Source organism: Phyllostomus discolor, chromosome 13, assembly GCF_004126475.2.
Source record: "Phyllostomus discolor isolate MPI-MPIP mPhyDis1 chromosome 13, mPhyDis1.pri.v3, whole genome shotgun sequence".
Taxonomy (NCBI): Eukaryota; Metazoa; Chordata; class Mammalia; order Chiroptera; family Phyllostomidae; genus Phyllostomus; species Phyllostomus discolor.
Window position 1 is genome coordinate 18,634,591 of NC_040915.2, and position 25,129 is coordinate 18,659,719.

The 25,129-nt window shown below is 39.1% G+C and overlaps 1 protein-coding gene across 2 annotated transcripts in view; it reads left to right on the forward strand.

The window, feature by feature from the left end:
• The window catches only part of STK32A (serine/threonine kinase 32A), a 95,182-nt gene that overhangs the window by 14,903 nt on the left and 55,150 nt on the right, over window positions 1-25,129 (forward strand). For both annotated transcript variants that reach the window (XM_036013764.1, XM_028528478.2), the window contains exons 2-3: window positions 7,545-7,600; window positions 8,953-9,104. In XM_036013764.1, coding sequence (XP_035869657.1) covers window positions 7,545-7,600; window positions 8,953-9,104 — 208 coding nt within the window. The remainder of the gene's footprint in view (window positions 1-7,544; window positions 7,601-8,952; window positions 9,105-25,129) is intronic.

A 25,129-nucleotide genomic window follows, 5' to 3' on the forward strand; every position in this document is an offset into this window, starting at 1 on the left:
CTTTGATAGCTTCATTTTCTGTCCAGCGTATACTGTACCAGCAAAAATGTTCTAAACTTTAATTGTTCTAAACTTTAATGTTCTAAGACTTTATTGAAGCATTAAAAAGAATTTTTGCTTAAATCTTATGCTCCTAATTGGTAACTAGAATTGGTTTGTTTGCTTTCCACTAAAGACTATGGTCTTAATATTTGCTTTTTGGGGGTTATCTCACATAAAGGTAGATGAACTTTATTGTAGTTGTTCTTAAGAAATGTACATTTAAAATATATATTTTAAAGCAAGTTTTTATTCACAAAAGTAGTACAACTAGTCATGCTCCTTCTACCACTTTCTCAAAAGAAAAAAAAAAGGCTATCTTTACCCCACGCTGTGGTTTATACTCCAGAATGAGGGTCTCTTAACCAGGCAGACCTGACACACTGAGGGCAGAGGTGCCTGATGGAAAATGGGGACAACCAAGTGAGTGAAATCACACAGGGTGATTGGCCCTCTTTTCCCACTTGGCTCCATTGACATTGACAGCTGGGGCCTTGCCCTCCAGACAGGGTGATAGAGTTTTTTTCTGTAGATTTTGACCAAACCAATAAGGAAGATCTGAAGTTACTAACATCAGAGTTTTAAGTCCAACATCCTAGCTATAGCTCTCCAGAGTGAAGCTTACTACTGACAAGATGCGCCCACATGTTCAGAACTTCCAAATGGGGGTTTAGGTGTACAAGCAAAAAACAAACTTTAAAAAAAAATACAAAAATATAGGAAACAAAGAAAGCAACATTCAAAGGGCAAAAATCAGCATGAGGGAAAAATCGTAGTATGAATGGAAAATTTCAAAGGTGTAGAAGATAAATTTAAGGAAGTTTCCCGGAATAATCAGCAAACAGACGTAGGTAGAAAATAGGAGGGTAAATACAAGAAAATTTAAGGGCCAGCCTAAGAGTTCTAATTCTAAATACTAGGCAGTGCAGAAATAGAGAAAGAGAAAATAAAAAGGAGGAAACCATCACTACATAGTTTAAGGGAAAATGAAAAGCCCAGCATTTAAGGACATGGGTTTTCAGACTAAATGAGCCTATTCAGACCCAGTACAATGAATAAAAAAGCCCATATCATTGTGACATTTCAAAATGTTCAACACAAATATACAATCCTGCAAGGTTCCAGAGAAGAAAACTGTTACATCAAAGGGTCTAGCACTCAAGTAGCTTTAGACTTCTTCACAGCAACACGAAAAGCTAGAAATGAAAGGAGACCAGTGCCTCAAAATTATGAAGGAAAATAATTTCCAACCTGGAATCCAATAGTCAGCCAAACTCTCAATTGAATATGAGTAAATAAAAACATTGTTCATAATTGCAAGGCTTCTAAAACTTATCTCCTGGGTAATCTTTTTTACATAGCTGTTGCAGGATGTACTCCACAAAAACAAGGGAGGAAAACAAGAAAGAAGGAGCCACTGTATGCAATCAGCAGGGAATCCAGGATGAAAAAGGAGTGAAGGAAATTCCCAGAATGATGGTTAAGGGAGCCCCAGGATGACAGCTGTAAAGCAAGAAAGATAAGAGGTCCAGATTGGATTAGGTTGGAGGGCTCTGGCACAGAAATATTCAAGAAGATGACAATGTGACTGATGTGTTTGGACATGTTGAAAGGGACTTTAGACAACTAGAGAAAATACGAGATTGAATTAGGAACAAGGGCAAAGAAAAAGAAGCTCATGTATGAACAAAACAGTTATCAACAACAGGAAAACTAAAATATTATGCACAAAAAAGAAACTAATCACAGTGAACCCCTCAGGTGCATACAGTATTTCCATACTCATACTAATGAGAATTTTGATCTAACTGAAATTAGTGTGTCAGATAAGCTATATTGGGGTAAGAACAAATGACCAGGAAAATGAGCTAAATCCTCTCCTGCCATCTTGGCAATTTAATAAGTAATACCTAAAACTGAGAATAAACAACAACACGCTTATATTATTTAGAAGATATGGTGGAAACTGCCAAATCTGTTAGCTAAAAGAGGTAAAAGTGTTAGTCTCTTGACTTGGAGAGATTGGAAGGTGAGACAGATGGATCACAGAACTAATATCAGTGCTTTATAATAAGCCCTGTAGAATCATTTGACTTTTAAACTGTATATAAATATATTGATATATAACTTTATAAAAATAACATTAAAATGACAATTAAAAATTAATCAAAATATTAATCATGATTATCTTTCAGTGATTTTGTTTTTACATTTTTGTATTTTTTTGTATACCAAAAGTATATTAGTTCTGTATAAAAATAATCTTAGTTTGAACAAGAAATGGAAGCTCAGAAAGGTCAGATAAATTTCCTAATTTTATTTATTTTGTAAATAGTAGAGCTAGGATTCTAATGCAATTCTGCCTGACCCAAATAATTTTCATCTTTCTTCAAAGCATTCTATCTTAGTTAAAAACCAAGAACCAAAATTTTAATGCCACAATATTTTTTCCCTTCTCTGAAGGTCCAGAGAACCTTACTACACCAAATATTAACACTCTATTACTTTTATTTGTCTACTTATTTGCTATATACCTATTTATTTATACTCATATAATTCCAGAAAATGCAAAGGCTGGATTCCAAGGATATACACTATAGAAAGTAGAATTAATAAAAATGAGGTATGGCGTATTTGATTACCCAAGCTTCATGTTCTCACAAACACTGCGGAATGAGTCACACTCAGTTTTCTGAGGATGTGACTTAGTCCCAAGCTCCTTTTATTTTCTCATCAGTGCCTGGGAGAGTCCTGGGCACACAGTTGTTCAATAAATATTTGTTGGCTCAACTTGCTAGCAAACATATGGCTTCTGCAGAAGTAGTGTTAGCTTCTTTCCTCTCTTACTGTGATTGTCTTAAAAGGGTATAAGCAAGACTTTCTTTGTAATGCCACTTTGCGTGGTGTGGGCCCAGCTCCCACTGGGAGATGCACAGAACCCATGCCCACGGATAGGTTCTCCTGTGGGGAATCAGGCCTGCAATGTACGTAGGCCGCTATGAATCTTGCTTTTTGCTAAAACTCCCTCACTCTTACTTAAGGATATTTACTGCAAAGAAACTTCCTCAAATCCATGCTAAACCTTCCAAGGATGAGTGTAACTGGTCCAACTATTTTTGCCTTTTCATTTGCAAATATCCCTCTTCTGTGATGTGATTAGCAGCATTGGCTCCTTTGTCTTCTGTAAAAGGTAACCACCTAAAGCGAGCCGGTGCATAGTTAATGAGGACCTTCTTGTAATGTGTCCAGTAAGACAATAAAAGCTCACTGGAGCAAGGGCGGAGGCTTTTGCTGCCCTCGAGAGGAAAGCAATGCTGTCCCTTTTCCTCTACCAGATTCAGTAATCTGTTTGAATGGCTCATTTTCATCCATAATGACTCAGACCCCATGAGCCGGGGTCCGCAACAATGACCAAACATTCATTTCATTAATGGAAAACTGTAAAATTCACCAGAAGAACTGTATTTTTAATTAAAGTTCATTTTTTTTCTGTTCTTTTTCTCCCTTGTTTAGCAAACTTTTCTATAAGGGTCCAGCTAGTAAATATTTTGGTCTTTGTTGTGTATTCTTTATTATTAATTTTTTACACTCCCTTAAAAATGCTATTTTTTTTTGTTTTTGTTACTATGTGAGTCATCGTCCCAGAATGTCATTTGGCTAAACATTCGGCACAATGATGTTGGGACTTTACACAGGACACATTGCCAAGAATATCACCCCCCACCAAAGTCAGACACTTGGCAAATCATGCAGTGTCCATTCTTACAAGTGGGCCAAGTGACACGATAGAAGAGGCACGATTCTGTCTTCATTCCGATGAGGTATATGGAAGATTGTCCTTTGATGTTGGTTCCTTTTTGTTGTGTAGTGTGGCACACTGATTTCTGTTCAAAGACGATGCAGTGCTGACAGAGCAAATGCCCTGTGACTCCTGTTGTTAATCACCCTGCAGTTCCTGGCAGTTTTCATCCACGTCCTCACTTAGGACAGTTGGTGGTCGTGAAGCTGATGGGGTGGAGAATGGCAGTTCTCCACGCGCCTGAGCTCAGAAAAGGGCAGCTAAGTGAGGCGGCTCTGTTGGTAGAAATGCATCAGTAACGTGGCACCTAACCTTTATCCTTTTCGTCCAAGCACCAAAAGGCTTCAAAAGAGATGTGGTTCATGAAATGGATTACCATATTTTGCCATTATATAAAATGCTCCCATATATAATGTGCACCCACGTGTTTGGCCCAAACTTTCAGGAGAAAAATCTCCCATTTTAATTTTTAATTCAATTTTTAACTTTTTTATATTTAGAAACAAAACTGATTATTGTATCCCTTGGTATTATTTTGCATGTGGATATTATTATTGCTTTCCAGAGTTACACTTTTCTTTCTTTCTTTTTTTTTTTTAAAGATTTTATTTATTTATTTTCAGAGTGGAAAGGGAGGGAGATAGAGAGAGAGAGAGAGAAACATCAATGTGCGGTTGCAGGGGGTTATGGCCTGCAACCCAGGCATGTGCCCTGACTGGGAATCGAACCTGCGACACTTTGGTTCGCAGCCGGCGCTCAATCCACTGAGCTACGCCAGCCAGGGCCAGAGTTACACTTTTCATGCATATGCATAAATTAAAAATTAAAAACATTTATATAGATACAGAATTAGGACTGCCCATGTATATAATGCACATCCTTATTTTTCCCTCAAAAATTTGGGCAAAAAGTGCACATTATACACAGCAAAATATGGTAACATCACACTGGAACTCCATGCTTGCTAGATATCTGTTGTAGGAATCTGGGAATCTCTATGTAAGCATAGAGGTTCTAGGGCTCAGTGGCTAGTGGAGAAATCACAGTGTGTTATTGGATTTACTCAACATAAAATGATGGACTTGCAAATAAATCCTGGTCAGTTGTTTTCAACACTTTCATGATACATAATATATAACTTTGGCTCATGGAATGAGTGTGAGAAAATAATTATTTGGGTATGCCAGTTTGAAACTCTAGACAAAACTTACAAAGGTGTTTTAAAATTATTTTGACCATAACCCACAGTAAGAAATATACCCCCGAAATTATATCATAATCCAGTCCATACCTATCTACATACAGATATACTATTGTACATTTGAGGTATTCTGATATTTTCAATGTATTCTATTCTATTTAAATTTTTAAGGCCTCTCATTACTGATAATTTATTTTCTAACTCATTAGTGGTTCTTGACTCAGTTTGAAAAACAATTCCTCAGAAAACTCAAATGCTCACACTGCTTATATGTATAAGATGCAATTGTTTGGGGGTTCTTGTGCATCGGACAGCTTAGTCTGATTTATTCGCTGAGAAGCAACCACATGTAAATCCTGAGCTAGGCTCTATGGAAAATAAATACAAAGAGGAATTGTCTGAGTCGCCAGGGAAACCAGGAGGAGCAAAATGACATGTTATTTCTGCCCTCATAGAACTTAGGCTCTAGTTGATGAAAGAAACTCAGAACTCAAGGAGTTTGGAAGATAAGCCATTCACTTGACTATGTTAAATAAGAAAACAACTTTATTAGCACTTTCTGAGTAAAAGAGTTTTATCTGGGAGGATCACTCTCATTTCTACTGATGAGAAAATGGAGACTGAGAGAATCTGTCATTACCACAAGTCAGAGTATTATTCGGAGTCTGAATCCAGGATTATTTGTAATATACCTACTGCCTCACATGATTAAACGGCATTTGTGCTAGACCTGCAATGATTTGGGAGTTCCGAGAAGGAAGCGATGACTAAGTCTGTCAATGTAAGAAATGTCCAAACCCATAGAGAATTTTTATGAGTTTATTTGAGCCAAACTGACGACAGTTGCTGGGAAGCAAAATCTCAATGGATTGAGAGAATGCTCCAGAAAGTGGCAGTTTTACCAAGCACTTTATATATTACAATCAAAGGAGAAGACATAAAGGGGTTACATGAAATCCACTGGCGACAGATTAGGGAGGGGGGAGAAAGCAAAGCGAGGATATCTGTGAGATTGAAAGGGAGAGACAAGATCTTCTTTTATGAAGTGGGTAGAGGATAGTTAACAATTAATATGTGCAGCCCACAGAGATGGCAGGTGGGCAAAGAGGATGACAATGAGGGGCTCTGTGTGCCGGTGCAGTGACTATGCCTGAGGGGTCTGGAAAAGGGGATGGCTCTGACATTCCAAAGCTATGTTGTCATAGACGCAAAAACAGCATGGACAGGCTCAGTTAAGGGAAAGACTGACCTTTGTCAGGGAAGATTCTAGCCATTCTAGCTGAGGACGTGACTCACTTTTAGTTACACGGTTTTGATTTCAGACCAGCCTACGTGGTTATGTTAGGTCTCTGAGTCTGCACCGCCGCCACGCAGGCCTCCCCTGAGCTTGTCTGGTTTAGGGTGTGGCCCTCTTTTCATTCACAAGGCATGTTGCAAAAATACTTTGACCCTCAGAGAGCTTGGAAAGACCTTAGAGGTCCCTTTACCCATTTCTCTTTTCTACAGGAAGAGCTAATCTGATTACTCTTTTTTAAAAAAGAGAGACACAAAATATACCTTTTAAAGACAAGAGTGGTACCATTCAGTGTTTCCCAACCTTTTCTGAATAAACTCTTATAAGCACTCATTTGGAGTTTTACTGTCTAAGTCCTTATTTCAAAAACCAGGAAACAAATGGAAAATTTTCTCAAAATCACTGAGGCAAGAAACTGAAGACTGTCACCTAAGAGAATCTATATTTCACACCTCTCATAACCAAGCATTTCATGATCACTGACCCGGGCCACCTACAAACACCTACTGCTCCTGCCTCCTCGCAGCTGAGGTGTTAGAATGCCAGATGGGAAAGACCGTCTCGACTTCATACACCCGTCAGGAGACCTCTGAACACACGTTCGTGCTAATCTCTTAGATAGGACCTCGGGGGTCAGCTCATTCTATGAACTTACAAGTGTCAATAGTGTCTTGCTTGGGGAAATTGAATTATTAAGATACAAAAGAGTGGGTGTAGGGAGAAGACATTTAAAGTGCTGATCCTGAGCACAGCCAGATCCACAGAGGACCAGGACTCCCCGTAACCACCTGTGTTCAGAGACGCTGCCCCTGAGCTTGCCACCCATGTGAAATCCCCTCACATGCTCTTAGAGCCTCACAGCTTTACCCCTAACATTCATCAGGAGTTTCAACTGTCCACTCACTTTTGTGACTGTTTAATCTTTACGGTTTCTTTCCCGATGGAGCGCTCCCTAGACTATAGGCTCCATACAGGCAGAGATGAGACTCCTACTCTATCATTACTACACCCTCCGTTGCTAAGCACTGTGATTAAGCCACAATATAATATCAGGTTCAAGAAGCATTTATTGCATGAATGAATGGGTGTTTTACGGTTATCTGGAATATTGTTTTAAACTAGGTCCTTCGGTTGAATCCAATCTTTACTGTTTATTAGCTGTTAAAGGACATCTGATAATCACTCACAATGTTCTTCTGTTTGTCTTACAGTCAACTTTGACCACTTTGAAATTCTGCGAGCCATCGGGAAAGGCAGTTTTGGGAAGGTGAGAATCCAGATGATTAACCACCAGCAGGATTAGGTAGCTTAGGGAACAGAGACTCCTGTGTTTTGGTTACTCAGTTACCTGGCCCACAAGGAATGATAATTCAGGGATGTTTTTATTATGGATTTTTATAAAATCATCACCACAGCTTGAGGAAGACATGAGACAGGCAGCTACCGTATTTTGCCATGTACAATGCACATGATTTTTGCTCAAATTTTTGAGGGAAAAGTAAGGATGAGCATTATACATGGGTAATACCTGAAATACCTTGTATCTATTCTTGTGTTTTGTAATTATTTGTTACATAAAATTTCTTGTATCATAATATGTTAAAAATGCTAAAATTCCTTTACAATACGGAAATATTTAAATATAAATAAATAAATAAATAAAATGATTGAATTAAAAAATATAAACAAAAACTTTTTTCCTCAAAGTTTGGGCCAGAAACGTGGGTGCACATTATACACAACAAAATATGGTACATAATGAACATGACAGAACTATCTCAAAGTCAAGTCTGTTTACTCTCACTGGAATTTAAGACTTCTTCTCTGTTCTAATGGAGAGAGTAAGTTTTCAGAATCATGTTCAAATTGTTACCAGTACACTCAATAACAGGTATCTGGTCAATGTAAGCATTAAATCTTTTCATGTGGGAAAGATGTCACCTGATTTCTGTTTTTCCCAAGTTGGATCATGTTTTTATTTAAAAAAAAAAACTTACCATGAAAAAGATACATATCCACTTTAACTTTTCATAAAAAACTAAATTCAAATCCTGATTATTAGTTTCTTAGTGGAGATGTATCTTGAGAATATTTAGTATTTCATATTTTGAGAGAAGAATGAGTTTGTGTTTTAAAATTATTTTCTGTCTGCACTCTCAGACATTATATAAACCTCTAAACAATTTTCAAAAATATGGACATTTTGTTTCATGTTATCCCAGTGCTAGCTAGTAACATCACTTACGGTCGTAAATAAGAATTCTTTGCAGAATGTCACTCAGCTTGACAGTTTAGTCCATTCATTTGAGTCACTCGAAGCAGAATAAAGATGTCATTTGCTAGGGGAAGATTCCTAACAAAGAGGCAGCTATTTTCTCTAAAATGCTGTTTAAAAAATAAAATCCCTGAAGCAAAACCAGGCAAACTTGTTTGAGAAAGCAGAGATGCAGGGACTGACCTGGTGCAGCAGAAGGAAATGAAATTAGAACTAACTTTAGCATCGGAGAATTTGCAAGACACAAGGCCTCCAAGCCCCACTGAAGAACGAGTCTTGCACTGTCGCTCATGACTGATCTGTCCTCTCCCTAAGCACTTTCTCACTCTAATTTGCCCCGTTAGGTCTGCATCGTTCAGAAGAATGATACCAAGAAGATGTATGCGATGAAATACATGAACAAACAGAAGTGTGTTGAGCGCAACGAAGTGAGAAATGTCTTCAAGGAACTCCAGATCATGCAGGGTCTGGAGCATCCTTTCCTGGTTAATTTGTGGTAGGTAGATTTACTGCTTCTCTGAATGGAGACAGTCCCCCCTCTACCCCCCAATACCGTGACATAAACAACCTGTCTTGATTTCTAGGTGTGTATTTGCAAAGTCTTTATTAGAATCTTCCTCAAGGACTTTTGTTCTCCTTAGTGTCTTTATAGTTGTTCTGTTGTCACCAATAACTACTGCTTGGACCGGATGTCACAGTTTCCCTTGCCCTTGAGGTCAAATTTTATTTTATTTCATTTTTTAAAATATGTATTTTTTAGAGAGAGAGGAAGGGAAGGAGAGAGACATCAATGTGAGAAACATTGATCAGTTGCCTTTTGTATGCACCCCAACCAGGGATCGAACCTACAACCTAGGCATGTGCTCTGACTGGGAATCCAACTGGTGACTTTTTGCTTTGCAAGAGGATGCTCAACCAATTGAGCCACCCTAGTCAGAGCCAATTTTTATTTTGTAAAGCACTGTAATTAAATTGATTGAAGGAATGAGTTCAGATATCTTCTTATTCATTAGATACCTTTTCCCCATTAACTGTGGGGCAGACACTTTGGAGAAAAAGAATGGCATCACTGGCTAACATGACATTGATCTTCAGAATCTGCACAAAGCTCTTTCTCCTTTAAATGATTGGCACCAAAATGGGTTTCCTTGTAGCAAGCTTCTTAAGCAGCCAGTGATCTTCCTGAGTGTTGGAAAAAAACAGGTGCTGTCTTTCTCACCAAATGGCTTTTTAAAAATTTTATTTATTTACTTTAAGAGAGATGGAAAGTGAGGGGAAGAAACATTAATTGTGCAAGAGACACATGAATCAGTTGTCTCTTGCACAGCCCCCCACTGGGAACCCAGCCTGCAACCCAGGCATGTGCCCGGAGTGGGAATCAAACTGGTGAGTTCTTGGTTCTCAGGCCAGTGCTCAATCCACTGAGCCACACCAGCCAGGGCACCAGACAAGTTTTAATAGAGCTGGAGCTAACTATGTGATCTGTTCTCAAGGCCATGATCATAATCCAAGGCTTAGAAGATGAAGTTTACATCGTCTATTACTTCCTATTCTTTTGTTCTGTGTGGAGGTCTTTCTGTCTCATTTTGCTCTCCATTTTAATGTAGCCATTATGTTAAGAGCCGATTCTTAAAGCTAATTCAGTATGACTGTTATTTAAATATGCATACCAAGCAGCGCTTACTAGCCAAGGCAAGAAAAAAGGTCTTTATTCAGAGAATACTAATGGAAGAATAATTGAAATGTCACTGTGTGTTTAGGGACATTCCTCTGGAGGAATCAGTGCATTAAACCTGTCTCCCTCCATTTTTAATTAACACACTTCACTTAATAGACAATTTGCTCAAATGCTGCACCGCTGTTGAAAAGAAGATGGCTCTGTGTGACTTGGAAGCGGGTCTGTTACCGTTATGTACTACTGAGACACGGTAGAGTCTAATTTTGGCTCAGGCTCAGTGGATTTAATCAGTATTTTAGAGTGGCCTATTCAAAATGCGGCCATGTAAAGAATGGAACAGAGGCAGCTCTTTCTTCCCCATCCTCAGCAATCATCAGATTGCCTTTTCCACCCTCTCTCTCCACCCTGCAAATGAGGAAGTGCTCTCACTGCACAGGCTTTTTGTTCAAAGTCACATTTTCCTTCTTGAAAAGTTCAACCAGCTCATTTTCTCTGTTTTAAGATCAGGAACCATTCATAAAGACAGACTTAGCATTTTACCCTTTCTGCCTGTCCCTCATCGCTGAGCAGGCAAGAGTGACTTCATTCGAGTCCCGTTTTCCCCCTACAACGTGGGTCTTGTGAGACTTGAAGCTGGCCCAAGTTTGCAGACTTTGCTGTTTGCTACACGATGTCATTCCAGATGACATTTTGTCCTCCGCGTCTGCGGACTTGGTGACCATACAGTGTTTGTCCTGTCCTTCCCATCTTCTTATACTGCATTGCACAGTGGAACACTGGGCACCATTAATACTGACAGAGGAGAGAGAAGAGACACTCCACCTCTCACCCCATGATTCCAGCCCGGCATTCAGAACCGAACACTGGGAGAGGTACTGTTCCTAAAAGTGCAGGAGAAAACCCTTCTGTCTTTCAAACCCTGAGCTGAAGACCTTCAGACTGCACATTAATTCCTTCTGATAAATGCTTTCTGCCTTACTAAGTACAGCATAGTACATGTAAGTGACTCTTCCCACAACTAGTAAGCATCTTGCAGTACTTGTGGAGATGTGTTTATAAGCAATCTTTATCATTGTTAAGTCGCAGTGTTCTAAGACAGGGTTAATGTGTGTGCCCATCACTGAACACCTAAAAGACAGATTTGGATGGTGCTTGGCCGCATGGGACAATGGGAAGTTGTGTGGTGGGGCAGGGGGGGGCTTCAACTCGTTTCCAATAAAAGCTTATGTTTTGTCTTGTTTTGTTTTCCACCCTCATTCCACAAATCAAAGAAAAAAGATCAAATAATCCCTAGTATATTGTGTGTGGCTAAATCAATGTTTGTGTCTTGGGTTTAATAGATTTGTCTTTCATCCCCAACGCTTCAGGAGCCAATTTTCTTAAGTTATAAATAAAATCGCAGCAATACTTTTGAATTCCTTTGTACCCCTTTGTGTACTTTAGTTTACTGATCTCCCATGTAGGCCTCTCAATATTGCTTTTAGTAATCTTCCCAAGGATGCTCCAAGTGTCCCTTACCGCGGGGGCCGTGCTCAGAAAACTCTGGGTTTCAGGTTGAGGGAAAACACAAATTGTTTCTCTTTGAAGCAGGCTTATTTTTTTTAAGTTGGTGTGTATAAATATAGGTATAAATGCATGCCTGTATGATACTTGAAAAATTTTCTGGCCATTACAGCAAACTGAAAAACATAGAAAACTACATAGAAAAATGAAGTTATCACCCCTAAGATGCTGGCGTGTGGTTTCCAGTAAAATACCTGCACTTGGCTTTCTGTTTTTCATCATGCATTAGCCTTGTTCATTCCCTCGTTCATGTCTGTATTTACTGAGCATCACAGGCAAGTTGTACTTAGGGTTGTCAGGTAAAATACAGGATGCACAATTCCATTTGAACTTCAGATAAATAAGCAGTAATTTTTAGTATATGTCCCAAGCATCACTCGGGACATGTTTTAACTGAAACTCACTCATTGTTTGAATTTCTAATTTAAGTAGGCATCTCGTGTTTTTATTCGCTGCTCTGGCAACCAAATTTTCACAGGGGCCCGCACGGTGGGGAGGCAGTGGTCAGCAGGGGCAAACAGAGCTCCTGATCTGCCTTACATTTCCATTACCCACGAGACAGTTGACTAGTCAAACGGCACATGACTACAGGAACTGTGAGAAGTGCACGAAGGGACTAAGCACCCAGAGGAGTGTGTGTGTTTTAAGGGGTTTCAGGGAAGGAAATCCATCCATCAGTCTGGGAGCGACAGTGTTCAGGGTGAAAGAACGTTCTGATTAAAACTCAGCCTCCCAGCCTCTCTGAACCTGACCCCCTCGGAACACAGCCCTCAGATGTAGGCCAGGTTATAAAGTGAAGGCTGCCTGTCAGGGCTGGCATCCAGGAAAAGCAAATAAAATCTTCCTGCCGGTGCCTCACTAGGGGCTGCTAACAAAGCCCTGGCAACCCACAGCCTGCAAACAAATGGGCCGTAGCCATGCCCAGCACAGCAGGTTCCCCAGGTGGCCTTTGTTAATGGAGATTAAGCCTGCAGCTGCACACAGCTCCTTGGGGCTCCGCTTTCTTCTGAGCCCAGCTCTGTCCTTACCTGCTTCCCTTGTTCCTGTGAACAGAAAGGGTCCACGTGTCGTTTCAGGGAATTAGGAGACGAGGTGGCTGATTTTCAGGGGAAAGGACCACTTCTATTGGGAGTGTGAAAAGGGGTTCCTGCCTGATGGCTGAACACAGCTGACTAAGTGGGCTCCCTGGCAGATGCCTCCATCAGCTGTGACTCAGAAACCAGGGTTTCTGCAGGGAATCACAGGCCAGGAGAACTCAGGGTAGACTCAGAGGCACAGCATCAGTGATAACGATAGTATATTCATCCTAACAGTCTTGGTTGATAGGGATTATTATTCCTACTTTACGCTTGAAGAAACAGAAGCTCCAAGAGGTTGATTAATTTTTCTAGAGCCACTCAGCTAGGACTTGGCAGAGCCAGGACTTAGACCCGGGGTTTCTGACGTCAAAGCCTCTGCTCTTCTGACTATACTATACCATCCTCTCTAGGCATCTTGTGAGACTCCCTTCCAAAATCTTGTGGGAGGAAAGCAAATTGATTGTCTTTCACACCACAGGAATACAAAATCCATGAGGCAGGCATGGTTGTGCTTTGCTCACTGCCTCACTCCCTAGCTCTTATAATAGTAAGTGCTCACTACATATCTGCTGAATGGATGAATGATGAATGAATGAATGGAGTGAGTTAGTGGTGGGACGAGGCTTCTAGCTCTTGTTTTTTTTTTTGCTCTTTTCCCACCATGCCACTGTCACCTGGTGCACACTCACAAATATCCCTTCATTTAGTCACTCCCACTCCAAGATCTTTGCAGACCCTGAGGCCAGAGAGACCTGAGTTTGAGTCCCTGCTTCACCACTTAGTGCTCTGTCTCCAGTCTCAGAGACGTCCCACTTTGCTTTGTCCTGCCTCCCTGATCTGCCACCCACGGATTCCCTGTGACCCTCCTCACATCTCCTCCTTGGATCCTAATGTATAAAATAATCTGTAAAACTGCCATTCTCCAGAGCATTTTCTTAGTGCATTGAGATTTTGCTTCCCGGCAATTTTCATCCATTTGGCTGAAATATAAACTCTTACAAGGCTTTATTTCTTAGACTGGATGTTTTTTTTTGTTGACACACATTTCACTCTTTGTAATTAGGGTGTTTCTAGTTTGAGACTTTTGCAAATAGTTTTGCTATTGGTGTTCTTGTTTGTGTCTTTTGGTGAACAGAAGTCCACATATTTGGGGGTATAAACCTAGGAATAAATCACTGGATCCTAGGGTTAGTGTGAAAATTAGTTTCCAAATGAACTGTACTATTTTACACATACATCAGTGAATTCTCATACATCAGCAATGTATGAGAATTCAAATTGCTCTAAAATCTCACCAACACTTGGTACTGTCAATTTCTTCACAGATAGGCATTCCAACCAATGTGTAATGGTTTCTCATCGTGGCTTTAGTTTGTATTTCTGGTGACTTGTGAGTTTGGGCACATTTTTATATGTTTATTGGCCATTTAGAATCCTCCTTTGAGAAGTGCCTGAGTCTTTTGGCCATCTTCCTATTAGTTGCCTCTTATTCTCACTGACATATAAGAGTTTTTCACACTGTATTCTGTGTGCAGCCCTTTTCTGGATATAAATTATTTGTTCCATCTGTGACTTTCCTTTTTAACCCATAATAGTACTTTAAAAAATCAAATAGCTTGTATTCAAATGTGGTATAATTTATCAACTTTTCCTTTATGGGTAGTGCTTTCTGTGTTCCTGTTTAGGAAATTTTTGCCTATACTCATGTGAAATTATTCTATTCTGGTTGCTGTCTTAACTTACACACGTGGATCTATAATTCAGGGTTAAGATTCATTTTTTCCCCATTTATCTAATTAACCCGAAAACATGCATTGAAGAGTTTGTCCTTTTTTTACTGCACCCAATATTACATTTGTTATTAGTCAAATCATGATAAATATGTGGGTTTCTAGATTGTGTTCTCTGGATCTACTGTATGTTTATCATCCATATTTAACTACTATCACTTTATTCTGGTAAAGAATTCAGTCACATACCTATCTTCCTTCTGAGTTCATTATAATTGGCCCTTTGTAGTTCCATATAAATTTCACAGTCAACTTGTTAATATATATTTTAAAGCTGCTGGTATTTATATTGGGTTATATTGAAAATATACATTAATTCAAGGATAATTATTTTATTGTTAAAATTATTTCTTCCAGTTTATAAATGATATATAGATATCTATCTCCTTGTATATTTAGACATTCTTTAGTTTCTTTGGTTTCAGTGTTTAGTGTGGAAATGTAACATGTCTTTCCTTAGATTTATTCATTGTATTTAGTGGTTTTGATATGATTACCAATAGTAATTATTTATCAAAATTTTATCTCTAGTAGTTTGTTGCTTATATACCAAAATACAATTGATTTTTAATATATGGTGGGGCAAAAGTAAATTCACAGTTGTATGTAAAACAGAGTTTATTCTTGTATTTATTAATTATTGTGTGGTTTGCCACACAAACTGCAAACCTGCTTTTACCCCACCCTGCATCGCCTTTGTGTCCAGCGACCTTGCTCAAATTCTCTTCTTAATTCTGCTAGTTGGCCTGTAGATTCTTTTGGATTTTCAATATTTACAGTTTTGTCATTAACTATTTATGCCAGTTTTAGTTCTCCCTTTCCAATTGTCTTATTTGTTATTTTCACATCTATTGCACTTGTGTTGAGAGCAATGTTGAGTAAACGTACAGTGGATATCCTTGTCTGTCTGTATTTTACAGGGAAGGTTTCCAGAATTTCAAGATTTCATTTGCTATTTGCTGTAGGCTCTTTTTAAGAAAAGTTTACTTATTAAAGATTTTATTTATTTTTAGTGAAAGAGGAAAGGAGGGAGAGAAACATCAATGTGCAGTTGCCTCTCGTGCACCCCCACTAGGGACCTGGCCTGCAGCCCTGGCATGTGCCCTGACTAGGAATCAAACAAGCAACCTTTTGGTTCCTAGGCTGGCACTCAGTCCACAGAGCCACACCAGCCTGGTCTGCTGTAGGCTCTTTGTAGACATCCTTTATCACAATAAGTAAGCTCTCTTTAAGTCCTAGTTTGCTAGACTTTTTTTAATTTGGAAGGGGTGTTAAATTTTATCAAATGCATTTTCTTTTATATTGATATCATTTCTACTACGTGAAGTAGTAGATTCATTGATTTGCAGGTCTTAAAACAACCTTGATTTCTTAAACTCTAGCTGGTCGTGATCTATTAAAACAAATTCTAGTTGGTTATGTCCTGTTGCCCTTTTGTGTATGTGTGTGTGTATATATATATATATATATATATCACTGAATACTATAATATATATTTATCCTTTATTTATATATTAAATTATTTTATTTATAAGTATTTATAGGTTGAGTGCAGAGGGCATGAGCCCAGTTGAGAGGATGGAATTGGGAGTGTAGGGCAGAAAGGAGATGGCCGGGGTGAGGTCCTGAAGCTGATGTGAAGGACAGGACTCAGAGCACAGGTAAACAAGCTGCCTTCAGTGGACGTGGGGGCGCTCCTTTCACTGCACTCGGAAGGAAGACAGAGAAGGCATGTATTCATGAGTTGGTAGATTTGTTGGTGGGCAAGTGAAGTAGTTCTCATGCCATTGCCTCTGTGACACACGAGTTCACCAGCTGAGAATGAGGAGTGCGTGCAGGGTGTGAAATTTTAAGGAGAGAAGTGCTAGGTGATTGAAAGTGTGACGTTAATAGAGAATTAGAATGGGATTATCTAGGTATCTACTTGAGACTTGTGGTTATGAATTTCAAGTGAATCCAATAAGCACTGTTTCGTGTTTTTCTCCTTTAAGTGCACTTAATAGATGCTATTTTTGTTACATTTTAAAGAATATAGGTGGGTTTAGTCACAATTGGGGATTAATTGGGAAAGAAATCCTCATTATGACAAAGTTTAATGAGTTGAAAAGTACATTTTTAGGAAGCAGGCTAAAGAAGTAGATTGTTGGGGGAAACTTAAGGAAATCACATATGTTTAGCCACTCTTTAAGACAGCTTATATTTTTGAGGCACTATGCTAAGATATTACCTACATTATCTTATATGTCTTCATATACTTGCCTCATATATTTCTATATATTAATATTTATCTCATGTATCTGCAGATATCATGTGTCCCCTTACAAAGATGAGTAGCTAAAGATGAGAGGTTTTATTCCTCAACCAAATCACAAAACCAGAAAATGATAGCAAATCTGGATTCCAAATCCCACCCTCCAAATTCTCTAAGATCCCCAGTGTTAACTGATATTTTATTTTATTAACTTACATAGAAATCCTTACTTCCAAATCTCTAAAACCAAACTTTTAAAAATTAAATTCAAGTGCAAAATCAATTTTAAAAAATTAAGAGCTATTTAAAAATAAATAGCTGACACGTGACAATGCTTTAGTGAAACAAAATCACCACTTATAACTTAATATACTCCAGTTTGAGAAAAATCATTCTGCCTATTCCTGCCTCACTGGTAGCGTTCTAGCCACTGGATATCAGGAACAGAGACGGGTGGAAGAACCACGTGAGATGAGAGCAGAGGCAGGAGTGATCAAAACCTTCCTGAAGATGCAATTGGTCCAGTTTGGCTATAAACACTAATCAGGTGAATGGAAGAGGATTGCATTAAAAATGAAGAGGCAAGAGGGAGGGCATGAAGGACGAAATAAGAATTTCTGTAGTTGGTAGCAGTGCTGGGAAATCCTCTCTCTGCCCTGAAATTCTGAGGCTGGGGTGGCAACTTGGTCAGTGAGTAAACTGCCTCTGCCCACAGAGGCCGCAGGTGGACCACAGCTGGGGCCATATGAACATCTTGCCTTTCCTCGTCATCCACTCTGGAGACGTGGCCAGTCAAAATGTGTGACTCAGCACACACGCGACCTCTCTCAGCCTAGGTGGTGCTGCCCAGACACTCTCAGAACTGCAAGCGGCCGTTTGTCATCCCATCGACAACCCCAACTCTCCCCACATGGACTGTCTCTCTGCAATCAGCCTATGAGTCTTATGAAGCGCAGAAAGTGTTAATTTCTAAAATGGACTTTTCTGAACTCCTGGTAAACACTGTGGGTCAGAGTGTGATTTCTTTGTTCCTCATCATCATCTGAGCTTGAGTCTTGGCTTTCCCTTTCATAAGAGTATCGATATCTTTTATTCCCCTTGGCCTGTTAACTGGCTTTTCTATTCTCCGAGGTAACAGTCTCAAGAGATTCTGCAGAAAACAATCATAGCCAAATTTTCCCCTGAGAGGCTTCATAAATGAGAGAGGGGAACGGAGGGAGAAAGAGAGGTAGAAAAACATCGATGAGTGAGAGATACATGGATAGGTTGCCTCTCACACGCCGCCCGCTGGGGACCTGGCCGGCAACCCTGGCATGTGCTAGCATGTCCAGAGCCGGCACAGATGAGCTGACAGGTCGCAAAATACCCTTCAGCGCTCTGGCCAGAGGAAGGTCAGGGCTGAAGGAAAACCAATGACTACATCAGAACATCAGAAAAATAATTGGTAACCTGTTATATGTGTTTTTTCAAAAAAAGAATCACCTACAAATTTTTTCATTGTGTAAATCATGGATTTTTATTCATTTTATTTGAGGCTATAGTTTATGGTCTGAATCAGGTAGTATGTGTAATACTTTCTCTGAGGCTTTCATGACCCCCTACAATCAAAATTAGGTCTTTCCAAAAGTAAAAAAAAAATTAAAAATGAGCAAAAAAAATAGGTTCTTCTGTGAGCCTGTATCATGGGCTGTTGCACCTCTCTCTTACAGTCCTTAGCATGTGTTATAACTGCACATTTGCTTATGTAAATATGTGTTTTATCGATTATAGATGATTACTTTCAGGAAGAGGGGAACCACACTCCTCGGTTTATTCCTTTACTCCAGCACCACGCACAAGTAAACAAATATACGATAAATATTTATCAAATGGGCATTGAATAAACAAGTGCCCACTGTGGACCATCCACAAGGGGGGGCGTTACTGATGGATACAGAGATGAGCAAAGAATTGGATGCGGTTTTACCTCTTTTTTTTAACAACTCTTTATCCTAGTGAATGCACTTCTAGGAATCTACACTGAAGTTATCCTGGTCAGAAGACAAAAAGACGTTTGCTTCAAGATTTTCACTGTTATACCATCAGTAACAGCAAAAGACTAGAAACAACCTGAACATCCCTCAGTGGGAAACAGGTTGAGCATCATTATGAACCTTAGCATGTGTTCCTCTTAGCTTACCTTTACCTATGACAAATATCTTTATTTATTTCTATCTGTTCACTGAAAAATCCTAGTAAGAATAAGAACCAGGTTGCAGCAAACACGCCGGCCTCCCAGGTAGTCTAGTAGAGGAAATATACAAGATAGGCAGGGTTGTCTTTTCACATCAGAAAGTCAGAGTTATCAAAACCTCCTACGGTCATTTCAAAGTAATATATGATCCCACTTAACTATGTTTCTATTGGCCAAAGAACAGACATGAACTGAATGTCAATAAGGGTAATAATATCAAACCCATGATTTCATTATTTGAAAAAAACTTGCTGATTTTTTGGGAGGACTCTAGGAAACCAACACATCATTTTGAAAGTGGCAAATAAAGGCTTCAAATTGTTTCCTAATAGGAACTGTACCTGAGAGTAACCAAATGATTGATGAAAGCCAATTTTTCTTTTTTTTTTCCTTCTTTTATTTTTAAATTATTTATTTATTTTTAGAGAGAAAAGAAGGAAAGGAGAAAGAGAGGGAGAGAAACATCAATGTGTGGTTGCCTCTCACACATCCCCCATTGGGGACCTGGCCTGCAACCCAGCCATGTGCCCTGACTGGGAATCAAACCAGCGATCCTTTGGTTCACAGTCCAGCGCTCAATCCACTGAGCTACACCAGCCAGGCCCAATTTTTCTTTACAAAAGTCCTCCAGCTAAAATACAAAGGAGAAATGATAGAACTGAAATATCACAACCCTTAAGGAATTTTTGCATCTAGGCATTCAAATGGTTAATGGTTGATAATACCATGAAAAGATACCCTTATTAATTCTATGCCTCCTGATCAAAGAATGCACACTATGTGTACATCCATGAAGTAATCATTCTACCAAAAAATTAAACCTGAATCTGAACAAGTCTCAAGATCTCATTTTCACGAAATACGGAGTTGTGGAACGCACAGAAAGACATGGCATGAATGCAATCAGTGAAATTCAGATTGTGGAAATGGTACAGAAAAAAGTGATTTGGTTTCTTCAACAAAAAATTACTAGGAATGAAAGAAGAGTCGGTCAGGTAAGCTATAGAATTTTTTTAAAAAAGATTTTAGAGGCACAAAAACTAAAGGTAATATATGAATCTTATTTGAATTCATTTAGATGACCCAAATATCCTATAATTTATTTATTTATTTATTTATTTTTAAGATTTTATTTATTTATTTTTAGAAAGGGAAGGGAGGGAGATAGAGAGAGAGAAACATCAATGTGTGGTTGCTGGGAGTCATGGCCTGCAACCCAGGCACGTATCCTGACTGGGAATCAAACTTGGCGACACTTTGGTTTGCAGCCCGCACTCAATCCATTGAGCTAAGCCAGCCAGGGCAAATTTTTTAAAGGAAGATTTAAAGAACAACCATGGAAATGTGAACATTGTGTATTTGATGAAAAGTACTAGATAATTTATATAGATCAGAAGCTCATTTATCTGTGTTAATTCCTTTTCTGATGAGACAACATATATTATTCTTATTCCTTTACTAAAATACATTTGACACATAAGATTGTGCAAATGTAAGGCGTACAATATGTTAGCTTGATACACACACACAGTAAGATGGTTGGCATTGTAGTGATAATGCCCCCCTCTATCATGTTACAGAATCATCTTTTCTTTTCAGTGCTTAGAATCCTTACGCTCTAGTCTCTTAGCAAGTTTGATGATTGTAATGCAATATTGTCTCTCTTCACTAAACTGCTTACTCTTCACGGCAAAGAAGACAACATAGATATATCAGAGTCAAAAGAAATATTTTATATTTGTAAAGCTTTTAAATATAAAAATATAAATTAAAAATTACTTATAATCTTACCATTTAGATAACTGGTTACCTTATTTTCAGAAATATTTTATGCATATATTGGCATATGTATGTAATATGTTTATTTTTCTTTTATGCTTGTGTGTATATTCTTTTAAAATACATTCTAACCATCTATATATATACTGCAATGCATATTATAGTATAAACATTGCATCTATATATTATAATGCATATTACATACTATAATGCATATTGTAGTATAAACACTGTTTTTCCCTCACTTTTTCTTCATATCTTAAAAATCTTTTCCTATCAGAATATAGACCTGCCTCATTTTTAAACATGCTGTGTAATCTGTAACATGAATTTACCATAGTTTATTTGCATGTCTTCCTACTGATGGACATGAACATCGTATTTGATTTTATATAGTGTAACGGGTGTCCTCATAAGTACGTCTTAGTACAGTTTTTCAGCTGTATCCATAGTGAAAGTTCAGGCTCAGTGAAATTACAGGCTCAGAAACCCTGCGTTTTTTTCAAGAGGGATTTCCCACTTGTCCTCATCAGAGGTTTCTCCAAATGAACCGCTGTCCAGAGCACAGGAGAGCTCCCGAGTCTCCCTGTCCTGGCCCGCGGCAGCTCTCCACAAGCCCGGTGCAAATGCGCCACTCTGGCACTTGAGTGAGGAGAAGGCGTGACATACTCATTTAGATGTAAAATCCCTCCCTCTACATTCATAGCAGCAAAGAGCTGCTGTCTCAGCTCAGTTTTCTGTGTCATTCAAGCCAGTTACCTTGCTTTTCCCTCAGCTTGTCCTGCAGGCTGGGGAATATCAGCCCCCCCCCCCCACACACACACAATTGGGTATAGTTTGTTTTTTTTTTTAAGTGTTCAGCCTCTGATATTGTTGCTGAGAAGGCATAGTTTTTTTTCATATTTTATTTATTTATTTTTGAGAGAGGGAAGGGAAGGAGAGAGAGAGAGAGAGAGAGAGAAACATCAATGTGCGGCTGCCGGGGGCCATGGCCTGCAACCCAGGAATGTACCCTGGCTGAGAATCGAACCTGGGACACTTTGGTTCCCAGCCTGAGCTCAATCCACTGAGCTACGCCAGCCAGGGCCAAGGGTATAGTTTGATTAACTGTTGAAATCAAACTTTTACAAACTTCGGTTTTTAAATGTTGTCATGGTAAATTAGTTGGGGGGAGTAATACTAGTTTGGTTTTACTTCTTTATGAATTTCACACCAGGAATGCTTTGGAAACTTACTCCAGAGCCACAAAAGGAGACATAGGGTGGGCAGTTGTGCCAAAGGATGGTTTTAAAATTCAGATTTGTACTGAATGACCAGGATGCTGTGCCCTAACCTCCTCTTTGTCCATTCTTCAGGGGACTCTCCTCTCAAGGGCTAATGCCTTTCCTAAATGGAGAAACCTGCCGTGAGCACCGCTGTTCAGAGTCCGAAAATCACAGATAATTGCTGTATCGCTTTAGTGCACAGGTTCTTAAAATTTCCATGAAGGTTCCTGGCTGAAGGTAGAAATGCCCCAGCATTGGCATGAGACTATCCAGGAAGCCTACAAATTGAATTGTGAGAGTTGACTTGAAGAGCATTTAAATCATTATCCCGGCAGGATTTTATAATAGGTCCCGAATGTTTTTTCTCTCATAAACTTGGCTGGGCTTTGTGCGCACGGTATGTTTGTAAACTGCATGGGGTTAGTCACAATCCGGCCTCCACAATTTCCTAACTTGTGATTCTAGAGCAAATACGTATTTAACCTCTCTCTACGCTAGAATGTTGTTTCTCTACTCAATATATCCTCTTTTTTTTTAGTGAAAATTTTATTGAGGTACTTTTGAACATCATGCAGTTGACCCATCCCCAATGATCTTTAGTAATTTCCTGAGTGGTGCAGTTATCACTATAGATCAACTTGAGAGCTTTTGCGTCCTTTCACTACAATCCCTCATGCCCCTTTGGAGTTAATTCCTATTCCCACCCTGAGCCCCAGGCAACCAGTGTTCTGTATCTATAAATCTGCCTTTTCTGGCAGCTTTTTATAAATGGAATTATAGACACGTGATGTCTTATGTCTGGCTTCTTTCACTTTTAGCCCAGTGTTGATGGGGTTCATCAATGTTGCAGTGTGTGTTAGTCGTTTCTTCCTTCCTGGTGCAGAACGGTGCTCCGTGAGCAGTAGAATGTTCACTGTTTGTTCAAGACGGTTATCAAGACAGTATAAGACATTTAGAAACTTGGAAGTGAAAGTCTTCCAATTTTTTTCTTCTATAAAATTATTTTGGCTATTCCAGGTGTTTGGCGTTTTCTCATAGATTGTAGGACTTGCTCTGAATTCACATGTGATATTTATCGCAAGCCTGCCCGAAGCCTGTGCATTTTCCATTTGTGTTTTCCTTCAGCGCGTTTCTAAACTGATTCTATTTTTGAAATCAATCAGTTTCTTCTTCTCCAATATCCAATAGCTTTGAGAAGCAATAACTAGCATCAGTCATGTGTTCCCCTTGCTTTGCTAGATGGAGATGTAAGAACAGACCCTTGCTTCGGCAGAGTTTAAGTTAGGATTTGGCACAATAGTTCTGCAATAGGCAGCAGCTTCCCTTGGGTCGTGGGGTTGTTTTTTACTGCAACACATAGGAAGTGAGATATTTTCCACCACAACCCTGTAGATACACTCACAGAGACACACATTGTAATCACAAGAGCAAAGTTTCATAAACAATGTTTAGCCTTACATGTTAATAACATGTATTCTATGTTATTCAGTCTATTTTATTTCTTCAACGAACAGCCAAACTGATTTTACAACCCATTATGGGTGATGATTTACAATTTGAAAAACAATTGAATAATATTCTCAGTCTCTTTCCATATTCAGATTTAGGTTAATCTTAAAATGGCCTCTACAAGACAGCTTCAGGCATGCGATTTCTTTGAACTTAATTGGGTAAACATGCTATGTTTTAAAAATCGAAGCTAGGGAATGTTTTGTATCACAGACCCACCCAAAACTTGTGTGGATAGCTAGCTCAGCTGGTTGGAGCACTGACCCATGACCAAAAGGTTGGGGGTTTGATTCCTGGTCAGAGTACTTGCCTAAGTTGCAGGTTCAATCTCTGGTGGGGGCGCGTGTGGGAGTCAACCCACTGATATTTCTTTCTCACATCAATGTTGCTTGCTCTAAAATCAGTACTCATATTTTTATAAACATTTAAAACTTGTGTGTTAACCTTGTTTTTCTCTTTCCCTTTAGTTCATTTATTTTTTTTTTCTACAACTATTTGTAGAGTATACACTTCAGACCTTGTACAGGTACTGAGGACTCAAGGATGAGTAAAAGCAGGCATGCATTCTCATATCACGGTGAGAAGGAAGGCAGTTCATCCGAAAGCACACAGATAAATATTTTTAAGTTACATTGAATAGGAGTGGTGAAAGCAGACATCATTGTCTTATTCCTGATGTTAGTGGGAAAGCTTTTAGTTCTTGCCCATTGAGTGTGATGTTGGCTGTTGGTTTCTCGTATATGGCCTTTATTATGTTGAGGAATGCTCCCTCTATTTCCACTTTTCTGAGCATTTTTATCATAAATGTGTGCTGTTCCTTATCAAATGCTTTTCCTGCATCTATTAGTATTATCATATGATTTTTCCTTTTGTTTTTGTGATATATTACGTTTATTGATTTGCAAATATTGTACCATCCTTGCATCCCTGGGATGAATCCCACTTGGTCATGGTGTATGATCTTTTTAATGTATTGCTGGATGCAGTTTGCCAATATTTTGTTGAGGATGGTCAGGGGGAGGGAAATGGAGACAACTGTATTGGAACAGTAAAAAAGAAAAGAAAAAAATTTAAATTACAATAAGTTCTGTGAGCAAGACTATGGCATTGTCTGTGAGCCAGGATTTAATGTGGATGATGAGAAATGTCTCTGTGGGCCCTGGCTAGCATAGCTCAGTGGCTGCGAACCAAAGTGTCGCAGGTTCGATTCCCGGTCAGGCCACATACGTGGGTTGCAGGCCATGGCCCCCAGCAACTGCACATTGATGTTTCTCTCTCTCTCTCTCTTTCTCCCTCCCTTCCCTCTCTAAAAATAAATAAATAAAGTCTTAAATAAAAGAGAAATGTTTCTGTGGGAAGTGACCCTTGGGTGGA